The sequence below is a fragment of the Pezoporus flaviventris genome, unplaced genomic scaffold, assembly GCF_033815535.1.
Source record: "Pezoporus flaviventris isolate CSIRO_AGI_PZ_B2104156 unplaced genomic scaffold, CSIRO_AGI_Pfla_v1 ptg000002l, whole genome shotgun sequence".
Classification (NCBI taxonomy): Eukaryota; Metazoa; Chordata; class Aves; order Psittaciformes; family Psittacidae; genus Pezoporus; species Pezoporus flaviventris.
In genome coordinates, this window is record NW_026892550.1 from 63,061,792 (window position 1) to 63,079,344 (window position 17,553).

Sequence of the window (17,553 nt, forward strand, 5' to 3'; positions counted from 1 at the left end):
TACCCTTACTTGACTGTATTTGAACTATCAGGAGAAAGTGGATGACAGCCTTGTAAATATGAATGTGTATAAATCAGGGCTGTTACTAAGGGAGATTTTAAATCTCATAGAATAATATTTCTCACAGCAACACATGTTTTAGTATAAATTGTTATCTAGAGATAAATTTTGAATAGCTATTGCTAATCTCTTTAGCAAGGGGTTTGTAGATACCTGAATTTGAAAAGCTATTTAACAGTTGAAAGGATTTTATTGGAATTTAACCATTCTGAGAGACAGGGTTTTATCATCTTAGTTCTTGAGCGATGCAGCAGATAATAGGATTAAATTCTGTCAGAAATGTGCAAATTCTGGAATCTTGTCAGAGTTAGCAAAGTGCTATATTTACAAGGCCAGGGAGAAAGGAACATAAAACTAGGAAGGACCTTCCTTTTTAACATCATAAATAAAACTGGTAGGCTTCTTAATAAAATCAGTTTCTTCTTGATATTGAAATTGGTATTTCTGTCTACTTCACATTTTTCTCATAGACTACTGTCGTGGTTTAAACCCAGTCAGGTAACTCGTTCACTCACTCCCCCCACTTCTTTCCCTCCCCCTACTCCCGGAGGGACGGAGAGGAGAACCGAAAAGAATGCAACTCCCCCAGGTTGAGATAAGAACAGTTTAGTAACTAAGGTATAACACAAATCACTACTGCTACCACCAATGATAATAATGATAAAGGAAATAACAAGGGAAGAGAGTACAACACCTCAGCACCAGCCGACCGATAACTTGCCCCCCTCAGCCCGACCAAGCTCCGACCGATACCTCCTCCAACCCTGCAGTCTCCCAGCCCTTCCGGCTAACTCCCAGTTACATCCTGGGCATGACGTGCTGTGGTATGGAATACCTCTTTGGTCAGTTTGGGTCAGGTGTCCTGTCTCTGCTTCCTCCTGGCTTCCCCTCCTCCCTGGCAGAGCATGAGGCTCACAAAGTCCTTGGCCAAACCAAAACATCGCTATCAGCTCTGTTCCCAATCCGAAAGTCAAAACACTGCACTGCACCAGCTACCAAGAAGGAAAAAAATGACTGCTACTGCTGAACCCAGGACAACTACATAAGCATTGTCTATTGTGCAAAATTCCTTCTATTCAGAATTTCAAAGGGATAAGGTTGTGTCTGTGCTGAAAACTGTAAAGTTTTCTGTGAGGTTGGCTGCTAGATCAGTGCCGCATTGGTGCTGGGTGCTGGGAGCAGATTAGTTATAACAGCTCAGTTTTAGTGTGGTTCATCTACCTCATTCCTTACCAGTAAAGGTACTTGTGCTGCTTTGCCTGAACTAATTCTAGGTTCTGAGGTAAAATGCTCAAAGCAATCAGAAACCTCTAATATAACTTATAAGGTTTATTGAAAGTTACTTATGAAAAGGGTTCCTGAATTAGTTAAGAATTTGTAGATGTAGGTGGAGATATAATGTGATTCTGTGAAAATTGAGCTATCTTAATAACTTTTCTCACATAGATTAAAACAAACAAACAACTCAGTATGGACCATAATTTCTCCTTTAGTATTTTTCCAAGTGCAGTGCTTGGCTTCTGAAGTACTGGGTGTTCTGTTGGATGTGACAAGGACTTTTAAATTCTGATGAAACTGAAAATGTGTGTTTCCAGGGTATTTTTAAGGTAGTTCATAGGAATATAAGATTAATATCATTAAGTTAGAGAGAAGTTATTTTTGGCACATGCTGCTGCTCTTTTTTCTTCATCATTTTTCTTTTCCTACTTTTCCCCCAAATTACACCTCCTACCGTGCATACTTTCTCCTATTTGTCTTGCCAACATATATACTCTTTCCATTTAAGTTTTTGAAGCTTGTTCTTTCAAATGAGTCTCTTCAGATTCCCTTCATGCCTCCCACATAGGTCTCTTAGACCTCATACTATGAGATTTGATTTGGGGGGGGGTGTGTGTATGTGCATGTATGGGTGTAGCCTACTACACATTCAGTCTTTAGAATGCTGGAGTGGGAGAACAGAGCAAGTGGCAGAGCTGTGTGAGATCCCAGTGGCTGAGCTGGGAACAGAGAACAGTGCCTTACCTTGCAATTCTCTGCTATGGAAGGAGTTTTTATGGGCTTCCTAGGTGGACTGGCATTTAGCCCACTCCCCTGTTGCATGACCAACACATCCACGCTTTTATGTGACCTGATGGCTTTGTGCTTACCTGATGAGTCCATGAGTGATTCCACTGCGGTTCCAGGAAACTGGTCTGAATGAAAAGGACTAGTTACTTAGAGTCATTTCTATTGCAGATGTTTATGCACAGAGAGCAACAAGCCAAATAAGGATGAGTTATTCCTTTGTTCTTACAGAAAGCTCTGTAAGACTTCCTTACCTACAACAGAAAATTGGATGGCAGTCCTGGCATTGCTGCCTTCTTACAACCTTTCTCTACCTCCCAGGAAGCTGACATTTTAACTATTCAGGATGTAATTGATTTTTTTTTTTTCCTTCCTTATTTATTTATTTATTTATTTTTAAATTCCTTAACCATACTGTTGTCAGGGGGCCTTAGGAGGCATATAGTGGCTGCAGATGCTTTTCAGCAATAAATGTTAGTCTACTCCATAGCTTCAATACTAGAAATAAACTACTTTTTCATAAATCTTTTAAAACTACAATGCTTCTCCTAGTGGAAGGGTTTCTTGGGGTTGTTTTTTTTTTCTTTTTCCATCAAACTGCAATGTCTAGTAGCATTAAAGTTTTAAGCTTTATTTCTACTTAAAAAAGAAATCGTGTATGCCACTGAGACATTTTTAGTATTCCTTGTTTTATGCTTCAGTGGCTGAAATCGTAGTTCTCTATGCTGCTGTCTGATGTCCCTTAGAGTCATGGGATTTCTTCCAGGAAGGTATGAGAAATAGCTTGTATTTTGGAATTACTGGACAGTCAGCCGGGATGCCAAAAGTAACACGATTCAGGGACTGGAGGTTAGTAAGGAACTGGAGCATCCTTCATATTGGGAGAGGCTTGCCCTGCTCAGCCTGGAGAAGAGAAGGCTCATAGGGGATCTTATCCTTGTGTCTAAATACCTGGTATGAGAGATTGAGTGTGAGGGAGCCAGACTGTTCTCAGTTATGCGTGGTGAAAAAACAAGAGACTGTGGGCTGAAGATAAACGCACATGAAATTCAATCAGAACACAATTCCCCATACACAGACATTTTTATTTTGAGGGTGGTAAACGCTGACACAGGTGATGTAGGGAAGTTGGGAAGTCTCCATCCTTGCAGATGGTCAAAACTCAACTGGACGCAATCCTGGCAACCTGCTGTAGCTGATGCTGATTTGGGAAGAGGGTTGGACTAGTTGAAGCTCATTCTCATTCTGAAGTTCATTGAGCTTCAAGGGAAGACTGATCCTGAGATCTATGTGGCAGGGATTTGTCATGTAACTTGCCAATAGGATTTTCTTCGTGGTGGGCTTGCAATGGACTCTTGTCTCAGGCTGTACCATATGTTGATAATAAGATGTCTGTTGCCTCTATCTGTAATTTTTTTAGGAGCTCTAAATCATTCATAGCAGTCTAATTTAAATGTAATTTAGAATTGTTGCCATCCTTGTTGACTCAAGCAGTTTTAGGGAACTTCCATTCTTGCACTGTTACTAAACGCCTTAGGGTATGTTTAGTGTGCCTCACATAAGGGTATGACAGCAGCCTGAATTGCTTTGCTTTTGGGGCAGAGAATGTGTTAGGACTGGAGTAGAGTAAATGTGGAATTAAAATTTTGTGAATACTCTTTGCCTGAGATAATATCTTATTGGTGCTCATTTTTATGTTTTAGGGCCTTTTTTTGTACATCTGCATGCATAGTTTAGTTTATTTTTTTTCTGTATATTCTCACAGGGAAGACTAACTAGTGGGAATGCTTGCAAAGTGCAAGCTTGAAATAGAATGTTTACTGAATATGTATTTACAGCAGTAGAGTTGGCCAGGAATTAAATTGAAATGGACGCTTGTGCCCCTAGTTGAAACTCTTCCCCCTTTCTCTGTGAGTAAAAGAATTTGGGTCAAAGACAAAATAAGCTGAGGATGACTGCTGGGTGATTAGCCTTTTTTTCCAGTGAAGTGGACCTGAATTCTGGAGTGACCATGGGCAGTGACTTGAATTCAGTGACAAGTGAATGTAAAATAACATATGTAAAATATAGACATTACCTTTCAAATTAACTTTTGTCCCCTCTACACCTTCTTCCAGTACAAATTCCTTTTCTAAATCAAGGTGGGACAGATTCAAGAGGAAGACCTGAGTGTCTGCTCATATGCTGTCTTTTGTGTAATAACTGGTAACTTTGTGGTGTGTAGCTGCTATGTTAGAGGTGGGCAGAATGATAAACCTCTGTGGATCTGCCCTGTTTCTGACCTCTTTCTAGTCAGGTATTCTACTGAGTTAAAATGGGCCCTATTTCTTCTTCAGCTGTCCCACTGGGTCTGTGTGAAGGAAATCAGCAGTGATGTTCTTGCAGAGCGTGGACTAGCAACTGTGCCCTGCCACTGCCTGCCAGCCTGATACTGTCAAGATAGGTGTGTGGTTTGCAAATCTTGACAGGGACAGAGATAGGCTCAGCATTGTTAAGGCAAAGGCAAGTGGGACATGCCCAGAAGCCAACCTGCAGGGATGTAGAGACCTCTTACAGTTGAAAGCTTAAATATCTGGAGACTTTAAATACCTTCAAAGCCACATAGCAGGTGTGCAGAGGCTTAGAGCAGTCTGTTTATAACCTACTTGTGGACATCTCTGTCTTTTTGTGTCTTTACGCTTGACTTTTTGCTGTCACTTTTTGCAGCTGGTCTTTTCTAACCTTTAGCCCAGTCTGTAAAATGCTTCATGAAGAATTTTTGGGAGAACTCTGCATCTCTTTCCTTATGTGTCGTTCTCCTTGAAGATAGTCACCTGGCAATTGCAAAAGAGTACAGATCACTTGGGTGACAAAAAGCAAATTGATTATTTACAGGTTACAGTGGTTATGTTCATGCTTCCTGTTGTGCAGAATGGTAATGACTAAACAGACATGAAGCAATTCTGTTAGGCCAATAGTATTTTAACTAAAACATTTTTAAGTAATTCAAAGCATGATAGCTCTTGACTTTTTTGACTCTTATGGTACAGCACAGCATTAACTGAACATTTGTCTTTGAAATGGCAGTCGTTAAATACATCTCTAATTATGCCTGTAGAAATAATTGCAGTAAGACTTTCATGTTATAAAACATTTCCCAGTGGACTTATTTTTTTTCACTCCTCATATGTAGAAACAGAAGTTCTGTAAAAAGCAAAACATCTAATTAACAGAAGGTTGAAGTCATCTCTCTTTTGAGCACATTAGTAATAGATGCACTTATTTTGGGCAGTTTTCAAATGCATGTCCTGTGGGGAGATTTGACTTGAAAAAGAGGTTCCTCTGCAGGTCCTGAAAAAAATGGAATTCTCTTAAATGCAGCACCACATGATGTTGTGTGTAGCATGACAAGCAGACTGACCCGAGATGCTTTGAAGGGCTTTGCTGAATACCTAAGAATGCTTTGCTTCATTGCTTTACCTCCATCTCATGTGGATAATAAAGTTTCTAGTACATTTATGAACACTTCAATTATTGTGATAAACTAGATTTTTAGTTTTTTTTTTTCCTGTTATGTGGAATATGAAACTGAAACAAAATAAATTCAACTAAATTTAAAAAATGCTTGACTGAAATGTAGTTCAAATGTTCAGAACAAGTCAAAGCTGACACTTTAATCTGAAATCCTGTTGCATTTAAGTTTGATTTCTGAGAGACTGAATGAGTACAGAATTTCATTATGAGTTAAGAAGAGTTTAATCTTGGCATTCTTTGAAGACCAGAATTCTTCACACCCAAAAGGCTGAGGATTGTTGGGTGTAGGATTATAAATGAACTGCTTTAGAAAGTAAAATGGGCTAGCACTGTTTTCAACTTCGAGATCTGAACATGCTCCCATTGAGGTGAAGAGCAGGAATACCTAGGTCATTCTGGATTTAAATCTCAGATCTGCCAGGGGGTGTCTCTGCAGAGATACATGAAGGTCTTCTCCCCACCTTTAATCCTTAAATAATATTTCTTTGTACAAAGGAGTTGAAATAATTACAATTATTTCTCTGCGAAGAAGAGAAAGCTCTATCTTTACATGTGTCAACTCATCAAAACCAAGGCAGTTTCACCCTAGTATTGTAACATGTAAATAGCAGGTTTTCACCTTTGAAGAAACTCCCGCTAGAAATGACAGTCTATTTATAGTATAAAGATCCAACTTTCTGGTTTAGCATGCAGCACGTTGGGTCCTACTGCTCTGTAGAAATAGTTAATATCTCCTCTTTTTGAATCTCTCTCAAAATACAAGTTTGCAGACCTTTTGTAAATCTGTGAGTTAACAGAGTAATAATTATGAGCTGGTATCTTTGAGGAGATGAACTCGATGTTGATTTTGAAGAAACTGGCAATGCAAATAAATATAAGTGCTTTAAAAATGTTGCTTTAAGATGACATCTGAGTGTGTCACAGCAACTACAGTCAGTATGGTTTTTGTCACCCTATACTTTTTTAAAGGCTGTTTGTGTCTATCAGTAGAGTTCTCATGGTTGGGATGTACATTTGGAAGAGTTTAGGAGTAAACATTTTTTCTTCAGAATATGTGAGTAAACAAATCCAAAACGCTCATGGGAGATGAATTCTTGCCCTTTGACACAACCCTTGATCTGTGAGCTTTTATTATTTCTGGACTCTGTCATTAACGTGAAAAGACACAAGTATGTGTTTTTGGTTTATTTTGAGTTTGGTTTTGTTTTTTAATTCCTTAAAAAGGGGTTATACTTTGCTGTTTCATGCTGGTTCCATGCTATTAAAATCATCTTAATTTAATTGTCGAAATGGCTGTTTCAAAATCCCCTGAGGAGTAAAGCATTGTCTCTTACTTGGATCTTTAGTTTAGGTATTAATCCATAATTGCCACCTTTTCAGACAAGTCTTACTGATATTAGAACATCTTATCGTTTTACCTGCAGCTTGCATTCAGATTACTTAGCATTTATCGTGCATTTCCTGCCTAGGAAATTTAATCTATAGGGTTTAAAGTGATTGTTCTGGGTTGCAGAAATCTATTTTCTCCTTTGATTAAAAGTGTCTCTTGCTTTTCTTTGCCTTGACTTTGAAGTACATTTTAGTCTGGTTTACTTTTAGACATGTCAAAGAGCGTGGGTTTTGTTTTGCTGAAAAATGACCTGTGGCACATTGGAGTGACTAATGCTTTGCTTTCCGTTTTCTGGGAGGACCCTCTTTTTAGACAGAGACTCAATATTTCAACATTTGACAGGCACCTATGTAACGAGAACCAAGTGTGAATCAAGCTATCATTTAGCATCCCAATGGGGGGTATAATAAAAAAATCCAGTAGAATCATACAGCTCAATAATACGCTGACTGCTTTTTTTTAAAGGTTATGTTCTGGCTCATTTGAGCACTACAGATGGAGAGTATTACAATGCTCAAACCTTTCTGCTGTGCTCCCATGGGTGTTGGATTTTTAGGAATCTTTGTGAAGTTGATCCAAACTACACTGCTTCCTCTCCCTTCACAGAGGCTCCATCCTTGGCATATGTAAAGGAAGGAACACAACTCTTCTCGGACAAATGTTCCGTTAGACAGTGGAGCAATAGTTTGGCTTCCAAGTCTAACTATTGTCAGTCTTTTGTGAGTTGCAGTCCTTACTGCACCCTTGTTCTGGCACCTTCATCGTGATTGCCTTTACTATGTAACGTTTTCACTCGAAGAAGAAATTAACAGTTCTATTCACTCGCAGTGTCTCATGGTCATCAGGGCTATGGCCGCATGGTTTATTAGCTTATAATTAATTAGAGCTGGCTTCAAAGAAGTTTATGTGGAAACGACATCTTCATCACAGCCTCTAAAACCTCACTATTGTTTAGATGTGCTCGGGTCAGTGTTAACAGCAGCTAGCTTAGGTTGTAATAGCTGTGGGACTCTGAAGGCCTATCCAGGCTGCATGACATGCTGAAGAAGCAGGGTGGAACACTCCCTGATGAGGTCTCGGTTCCTGTAGTTGGACTTCTACCCAGAAGGCAGAGTAGTTCATCAAAGCAGCTGTACTGCAGTGAAGAAGCACCCTGAAAGATTTAAGGTTGCTTAGAGTTTTTTCTGAAGCTTGTTGTCTGCTGTAGCTCCTGGACTCTTGTGTTGCTTCCTTTACTTTTCAAGGGAAGCTTCTTTCCTTGCCAAGCCTGAAAGTATGTTGTAAGGATTTATATGATGACATGGATTTGGAGTAAGACTAAGCAACAGCTGAATTTTCTTTACATATTAGAGGAAAAGACTGTCTCAACAGTATTGTAAAGTAATACTGCACTCTGAGGATCAAAACCCGGTAATGCTTCACTTGACAACTGGCATAGCACTATATAAATGCTTATGTCAAAGGAAGCAATGTATGCTGTTAGGAAAAAAATGTGGCAGATGGAAAACTTTGAGAGTGACTTGGCATTTTTGTTTCTTTTCATCCTCTTGTTGTATTGCTGATATATTTTTGTGCATTTATTATATTTCTGAAGATAAGGACAAAGTTAGGAATCAGCAGAATATATTTTATTTATAGAATATGGAGAAATTGATACAGGTTCTGGTTGTTTGTTATGAGCTTACAGCATAAAGAAACTTAAAGCTAAAAGAAAATAAGAAGTCTGTATACCATTTGCTGTTCTTCTGATTCCTTGGTTGGTACTTAAACTTGTAACCACTCAATTTTGGGGATCATGAGAAATCTCAGAAAAATTGCAGCAAGTTTTCTTCTTTATTTGATACTTGATGTGATAATGTTGGGAGAAGGCGAAGGGGGAAATAGTTTTTCACTCTGTTTCAGGAGGTTTAAATGCTTTTGTGGTATTCTAAAGTTCTAACAATACCAAAATAAATCATAGCCTTGGAATAGCAGTATCAAAAATAATTTTGATATGAATATATTTTGGAGTGTAGTAATATATAGCAAGTTTTTGTAAGACTAAGCAAATTTTTTCCTCTCTTTTTTCCTTCTTATTTCTCTCAGCAGAGAACTGAGTTCACCTTCAGGTTCAAGCATAACTACCATTTCTGCTCATGGCTCTGCCTGGTACAGTTTTGGACAGAAGGTAGCGATGACAATTGAGAATCTAAAGTAATAGCAAGAGCCTCTGCTTTGGGGTCACTAGACTGCTGCAGCATCTCAGAGTTCTTTGTGCTGTTAGAGGCACAGTGTGCTCAGTAAGGAAATGCAGTCTTTTTCTGGAAGAATTACAAAGATACACAGAGACACATTTTTCAGATAGAGTTTCAAAAATTAAAGGAGCTTAAAAATATTGATCAAGAGCAGTTTTTTCATAACTTAAGGAGCCAGCTGTTATGAGTAAAGCTATGAATTCGCTTCTGTGACCTTGTTGCTATTGTATAGCTTAAGCCTGGAGCACAGGGGTGACAGAAGTCAGTTATACACAGTTGTAAATAAAGCTGGAGGAGCATGGTTGTTAGCAGTGAACGTGCTCAAACAGACAGCTTTCATTAGCAATGGATTAAGGCACTACCAAAATGTAAATAGCACTGAATGAACGGTTAACACGTGTAGCCATGCATTCAGTTCTGCAGTGGAAATATGATGCCTATGAGCTGTACGATGATTCAGTCAGCCTCTTTCCTGAGTTTCTTCATCTATCAAACTGTGTAAGCAACTGGGACTGTCCAGGCTGAATAGCAAAACTGCAGTATGAAATAGGCCTGTTCTAACATGTCAAAAGAATTGAGACCCACATGCAGGATGTGACTATTATTGCTGCTGGTAATGGCAATGAAAAGTTAGTCTAAGCCTTTGTGTTTATTTTACCTTCTTGGAGAAAGCAGAAGGATGCAGTTAAGAAGTGCATCTTAATGCACTGAATGCATACTTAATGCTCCAGTACGGTATGAAGCTTTCAGTAAAACAGAAAAAAGACACCCTAAAATTTCTTTAGTACTGCAAAAGCCAGGGTGGGCAGAACTTACTCTGAAATAGATCACTTCTGATTTTCACAGTGGTAATTCCAACCAGATCTATTGCTTCATATGCAAATAGGAAGATGAGTGCAGCTGCTGTCTCAACTCCTGGCCATGATCACTTATCCCATCCTCCATCAGCATATTGTATTTTCCTTCAGCAGCACTCGTGTGTCTTATTTCAATGACTCCTAAATGATTGCTCTTTTAGCTGCAAATTAAGTGGGTGACAATTGATGTTTTTCTGGACAGCATATTGAGGTATTACTTACAGTGAGTACTGCTAATATTGGTGGTGGTTGTGGTTTTTTTTTCACCCAGATCTGTATTTGTAGAGATTTCTTAGAGATACCTTTCTTCATGCTTTACCTGATGAGACTTTCCTGTCATCTCTTTCTCCTTGGACTGTTGGTAGAAATCTTCTTCCTGCTGTTAATTACAGGCATGCCCCAAAGGATACTAGTTGTATTACGTATGTGCATTTCCTTGAGCTACAACTAGGTTACTTTAGCAACCAGCTGTACATTCCAGAGAGCAGATATGTATTTTATCTTTATACAAGTCTCATCTCCAGAGACAGAAACAGTCATCGTGAACATTTTTTTAGGTAAAAGTCAGTGGTTCTCTACTGATTTGTATGCGATCCAAATGTAGTCTTCTGTTACATAGAGATTCTTTTCATTGCAAAGTTTGCCTGAGTCTGACCATCTGTTTTAGTCACTACTGTTAAAGAGTGTCCCTCCTAATACACAGCTTTTTCATGGCTATGTAACTGTGACCTCATTTTGCAATAACATGAATATTATAATTTCTGTGGCTGCATCCTTTGATATTTAGTGTAGTACAGTAGATTTTACTGGGAGTCCACATTGCAAATTGTTGTTGGAGTAGCTTCTCTGTTCTTTTGGTCCCTAGGTAGAAGTGCTCTTGAGCAACCAGCAAACTGAAGCATTCCTCTGAAATGTGAATGGGACGGCCAATTAGGAATATTTATGATAAACTAATTAATAATATTTATTGTGGAGCACTATCTGGAGGGGTGCTCATTAACATCTTTCTGTGTTAATACCAGTCCCCAGATGTTTCTCTCATTTGCTTTCAGGCATGTTTTGCCATGCAAAGAACACATCTTTGTCCTGTTCTCATCCCTCTTGCAGCTGTATTTACATTCCTACTTCAAAAGTATGGCCAAAGCCTTTCCTCTGTGTTCTGAAGTTGGATTATTCCTAAGCCTTTATATGTGCCTTACTGAAGGTATTCTTTTCAGCAAGCTTGGTTAATGCTGTGTGTTCGCAGCAGAGACAGAAGCAGTGGTGGTGTGCCCTTCCTTCTCGTACACCTCCCCATCCTTCTCAACAACCCCCAGGGTGGAGGAAGGAAATCGGTGTACTGTTTAGCGTTCTGCATGTAGCACAGGTCTGAATATAGTGTTCTCTTATTTAATGTGTCCTTTTGCTCCCTAAGGAATAGCTGCACCTCAGTTAATTAGTCTACCAAGACAGACTGTGCATTATTATTTATAAACTAAGTTGCTTTGGGATAATAACACTGCTGCAATGCCAATGAAATGAAAAAAAACTCCAAACAACTTTTGAACATTATGTTCACATATGCATGTGTGTGAGACACACAGGCTTCTCCCATGTCTCTTGTCCTCAGATACTACTAATTTTCTGTTCTGTTTTGACAGCATGCAAAATAGTGTGCCCTGGGGACAGCGGGGCTGTGGTGCTTAATTTGTGTCCCTTGCTAGCCCCTTGGAATAAGTTTTGGTTTGGAAAATGGAGAGAGATGAAGCTGTGGGAAATTGTGTTTCTGTCACCAATTAGAGGAAAAGCTACCTTTCAAATTGTCATGTAGGCTAATATACGCATTGTGTGAATCTGTAGTCTGGGAAGACATTCTCCAGTGTGCTGTAGTTTCCCTCACTAACAAAAATAAACATTGCAATTTCAATGCCATTTACCATTTTTTTTTTGCTAGTCCTTGGCTTCCTTCCCAAACAGCTCTGTGAACTCTGAGCTCAGGGTGTCTTTCACTCCCTCTGCCCATGTCTATTTGCTCCAGCTACGGGACCTTTTTAAGTTCTGGGAGATGCTGCATCTCCCCATTTCTCTACCAGATTCATTTATTTTGGCTCCAGTGGGCTTAGCACTTGGAGTAGTGCTGAATGCCTGGTCAGAACTGTTAAGGTAGATGATGAATTTTCACACTATATTTTGTTTTGCTTTACCCCTTTTCATTTTCATATACTCAGAGGGATTTTTCAATCTTTCTCTCTGTGCTCTGTTCCTCTATGGAGGTAGTGTTTTCAGAAAATCCTCCCAGATCCAATGAATCAATCACTGAAACGGTGAAGCAAAATTCTGCTCTGTTTATATTATAGCCCAGTTTTGAGGAAACAGTAACTAGTCTTTCTCCTCTGTTGTCTTTACATGAGCACACACGCTCACAGAAGGATGAAGAGCGCAGCCAGCATGTCAGCGCAGCATAGAAGCTAGTGAAATATTGAATGTGGCAGGACTCGAGAGTCAAACGGCTACTTGTGCATTTTGCATTTACAGCACACATAGTTTGTGTGCGTTGTAATGGTACTGGAATGTACAGGTCAGTGTATAGGCATGACTGATAGACAAGGAGCACTTGTTTACTGGGATTCATGTAAGAATAGTATTATAGTTTTAATAGTAGAACAACAACAGTAATGTTCGTAACAATATTCTCTTTGCTTTTATTCTTTAGAAAAATAAATGTTGAAGGATGATTGATTAAATGTTATCTGTTTTAAGGCATTTAAAATGGTTAGACAGTTTTATATGTAAACCACAGAATTTTGCAAAATACATAAATATTTGTAAATATATTCTAGAGCAGTTCTTTTTCCCTGAAGCCTTTCATTTTGCTCTATACGTAGTGATTGCTTTGCTGTCTTTTCTTCTTCTTCTTTGCTTAATATTTAGAGGAGTTCTCTTCCTGTCATCTTAGCTTCTTTCTTTGGTGATGTAAAAGCATAAATTATCCCTAATACCGTTCTTCCTTAAACATTCATTGTATGCTGATAGGCTTAGAAGAGATGGGATCACCAGGAGATTGGATGATTCAAGCTTCTACACTGAGTCAACAGTCACAATGAGTAGATTCATATACTTTTGACATGTAGGTACAAGCTGTCACTTCATTTCACTGAGTTTTGTTGAGGAATTTTTTCAGAATTAATTCAAGCATAATAAAGTGTTAGTGTGACCTATTATATGGTCTGCTTGGCTGTAGGTTATGATGGGAAATGCATTGACACTGTTACCTGCTTTTGCTGTACTATATTTGCAGTTAAGAAAACAGCCTTAGCAAGCCTTTAATGTTTGTGTTTTCAACAGTTTCTTTTTGAATAGTATGTCAATAACGCCTAGTGGATGTGTTTAAATATATAACATGTAGCTGGAGTTCCACTTCCACAGCCACGTAATGTTTTGCTTTTTCCGAAGTGTGTTGGCTGTTTTTTGAGAAGCCTTAAGATTTTCAGAGATACTGGCAGTAAAATAGTTCAAAGGGCAGTAATGCCATGTGGGGCTGTGGAACTTGCCAGGCTATAAAGAGGATATAAAAAAAAACTTCTTTCTTTGCTATCAGCTTAAAAGTAGTCCTTATGTTGTGTTAAATAGTTCAGTTGGGCTGTTTTTAAGGGAAGTGGTGCACTGTGCTCAAACTAACAGATTCTGTGTCATACAAAATCATTTCTCTGCCAGCATCAACCTTACCGAATATCCCCTCTAACTGAAGAAATAGTTGTGAACAGCAGTAGCACAATGTCACAATAGAGACAAAGTAGGCAGAGGTTTTATTTAATTTCATTTATCCTTCTGCCCTAGGATTTTCTAAAGAGTTCTGGTACTTTGTGCTGGTACTCCCCATTGGAGAGATACAAGTGAATTATCTTCATGTCAGCTGTACCCAATGAAATTCTAGATAGTGTTACTAAGCTGCCTTCTTGCAGGAAAATGATCTAATGACTGGATTGTCCTGCTATCATAGAAATTAGTCGTCGCCTATGCTCAAATATCACCAAGGTGGTAACCACTTAGTGCAAATCTTCTTCCTATTGTTGAAGGTTTGTCAATAGGATAAAAGCCTGTGCTATTGGAATTAGTCACACCTAGTTTATATATTTGAGACATCCCACAAGTAAATCAAATTATTATTTATGGGGGACTTATCTCCAACATACTCCAGTACCTTTTACAAGAGTTCAGCTGCAGGGTTCCTGCCAGAGTCACTGGTGGAGTTTTGGGGAGATTTATTTTAATTTTTCCTAAGTTTCCTGTCTCTTGTTTTCCCTTCCTTTTTCCCTTCTTTTTTCCTTTTTGTCTTATCCTACTTGTACCACCAAATTATGATGGGGTCAGTTTGAGACTGTCTATCAAGAGATTACATTGGGAGTTTGGGCTAAAGCAAAAGCTTCAAAATGCTCAGTGAAGATTAGATTTAGTTGCTTCCTTTTTCCCTTTTCTTTTAACTGTTATGGAAGGAGTGGTAAAACCTTCAGCCAGTTTTCCTTTTATTTCCTCAAGCAGCAGGCCCTAGCCCCCCCACTCAAAAAAAAAAAAAAAAAAGTATAAACCAAGCTGAGTTGGCCTTTTGTATGTATCAGACCTTTCCTTGCCTTGACTTCTCATCAGGCCAGGTTTGCTTGCTGTGAAGATAATCACTCATCTTTCAAAACGCTAAAGGTCAGGTGCACTTGAGGAAGCCCGTGGTTGGCAGTGACTCCTAGAAAATTTCACAGCATTTTCTTGACAATTAGCCTCTCCAAACCCATGGGGTTTGCTTTCCTTTCCTCTGGATTCTAAGTTCCCAGTGTAGTGTGATGCTCCGCAGAAAGCACTAGCTAGGTGCTATCACAGTATTCACTGTTGTGTCTTCTCTGCTGAAGAATGTAAGGTGAATGGGTTTTGCTTTTGAACCAGTGCATGCCTCGTTAGTCTACATCCCTTCTGCAGAACAGCTAATGGGGCACTTGTTTCTTTTCTCCTTTTCCATTTTGGTGCTTTCATCCTTTTGGTTAGAAGGGATGAGGTGTATTAGTCTAAAGAGTGAACTCAGTCACCTGCATTAGTGAGCCCAGGGTAACAGCAAATTATTAAACAAGAGCTGAATTTCTCTATACTTGTTTGCTAGAATAAGGTTTAATAATGATGTGACATAGCCAGAATACAATTATTCTTCTAATTTATATGCCAGACAAAAGAATTGGTTGTTTTGCTGTCTGCTTTTAGTTACGTAGATTTTTACTCAGTGATTAATTCTACTAAAAAGTTCCCAATGTAGTATCAGACTGTGTAAACTAACCTAATCACTGAGAGCATTTAACTAGTTTAGAATGTGTTTAAAATGGTTGTGTACTGTGAAAATTGTCAGACAAGAGATGCTCAAATTAGGCTGCTAAGGGAGATTTTGTGGCAAATGGAATAAGTACTTATGTAAAATTACCTAATGTTGCAGTGTGTGTAAGTGTGTGTGTATGCGCACGCACATTCATATACTGGAGCTGATGAGCCTCTGGCACGGAGCTTTGCAGAAGCTGCAAGTATTTTTAGTGGAAACGAAATCTCAGTTCAGTGCTGCAGCATGTGACTTCCTATTTCTGTAAGTTACTTCCAAGGGACTTCCTCTGTTAAATCGGCTTGTCTCTAGAGATCTGATCTGGAGCTGGCGCTTAGTCTGCTTTGTCCTGTGCCTGTGACAGCTTTTTCCCAGAGTTTTCTTTTGAGAATTTCATTTTTATTTTGTACTGTCTCCAGCATGCAAGGATCTAGTGACTGCTACCCGTGATCGGAAGCTGAATACATTCGTACAAGTCTCAGTGCTATATCCAGCAGAGCACATTTTGACGAGGTATTCAAGCACTGAAATCGTGGAGGTGAGAGTCTTTCTTAATTCAATTAACATGTTGATTAATAAATAGCTCGTTTCTTCCTTAGAAAGGGAATGAGAAATAAAACAAGTTAGTGCATAGTCTGAGGTAAGACAAGCACACTCTGGCAGTTACTAAAGCATACCTAAGAGTGTTCTGTAGTTCTTGGCATTTAACCAGGATAAACAGTTAGAAATGAACTTGGCTTTTCATTAAAGCTGTGTTGTTCCAAGTAGAGATGTAGAGAATACTCCGGTTCTCCAGACGTAAGTCTAGAATGAAACAGGGAATAGTTACTCTCATGAAAGAACAAGGCAGTGCAAAGTAAAACTAAATTACAAGTGCAGTGAGTTGGTAAAGTATTTTTAAATTACAGAAGAACATAGGTGTATTGTATGGTCTGTTATCCTGTTTCTTGTTCTATTTTTTTCCATTGGAAAGTTGATGTTTTGCAATTTCTAGAAGTAGCCTAATATTTTAAAATCAGGGAAGGAGTGTATGTATGTAATGTCTGTGACTTTATATAAAATAATTAGTGTCTTGCATCACGTATTATATCTTTGCTTTGCTGTATAAGCGTAAGTGTCAAAACCAGCAAAAATGGTTCACAGAGAAAATGAAGTGTGAGCAGGCAATGTAGGTGTAACTTGTTTAACTTACTGGAGAGACTCATTAAGAAGTGGGAAGTCTTATTATAAACACACACAGGGTTTTGCCAAAGGCTTCTTTCAACTGTTAAATACAGTAGAAATATTTCATGAGCTCTTTGTGTGATCAGTTTCAGCCAACTACTAATTAAATTGTTATAGTTTCAGCCATCAACCATCCTGAAACTGCTTAATTCAGGTATCTTGTGTCTGATCAGGATGTTTCATTGCAGACTGTCTGCAATGATGTTGTGCAGAAGATGGAATATATGTATGTATAGAAGGAATATATGTATGTATGTATTGATGCATTTCCTAACACAATGTCCTAGATCTGAATAAATCCCTGAATTTGGTGTGTCAAGGCTCTTAGCTTCACAGTCAGGGTTTAGGGGAGGGGGAAGAAAGGGGCACAGAAAAGCTGTTTTCTACAAAAATTTAAGGATACTAGCCTGGTAGTCTTTGGAAATTAACTATAATTAAACATTAGGAAATGATAAGCACCATTTTATATGTTTCATTTAATTGTCTGTGTGCTTGAAGCTGTGATAATAGTTACCTCTTTGTAGAGCTTTTAGATGTAATCATGTTACAAAATACAGGAATGTTTTCTTGCCCCACTACTGCCTAAGAGGGGTAGTGTAATCCCCTCCCCACAAAGCAGAATGCTTAATGTAATACAGGGAGTGTCCATAGCATTTCTGTAGACATTGTGATTTAATGAAGATCTCTTTTTTTTTTGTTTGTGTGTAAGTTTTATTTTTAGGTTATTTAAATTAATATGAAACTGTGGTACTTTCAGAGAGTATTGTGCGAGAAAGAAAGGGATGGTTTATTGCATGTTGTATTCCAGATACTGATATCTGCTGAGTTGTTTAAAGGCATGTTGTTAGTCTCTGTTTCAGAAACACTTAATATCTCTTCCAGTTG

The 17,553-nt window shown here is 38.6% G+C and overlaps 1 protein-coding gene across 8 annotated transcripts in view; it reads left to right on the forward strand.

Moving 5' to 3' along the window:
- The window catches only part of INPP4B (inositol polyphosphate-4-phosphatase type II B), a 309,539-nt gene that overhangs the window by 126,558 nt on the left and 165,428 nt on the right, over positions 1-17,553 (forward strand). For all 8 annotated transcript variants that reach the window (XM_061441944.1, XM_061441955.1, XM_061441896.1 and 5 more), the window contains one exon: positions 15,864-15,982. In XM_061441944.1, coding sequence (XP_061297928.1) covers positions 15,864-15,982 — 119 coding nt within the window. The remainder of the gene's footprint in view (positions 1-15,863; positions 15,983-17,553) is intronic.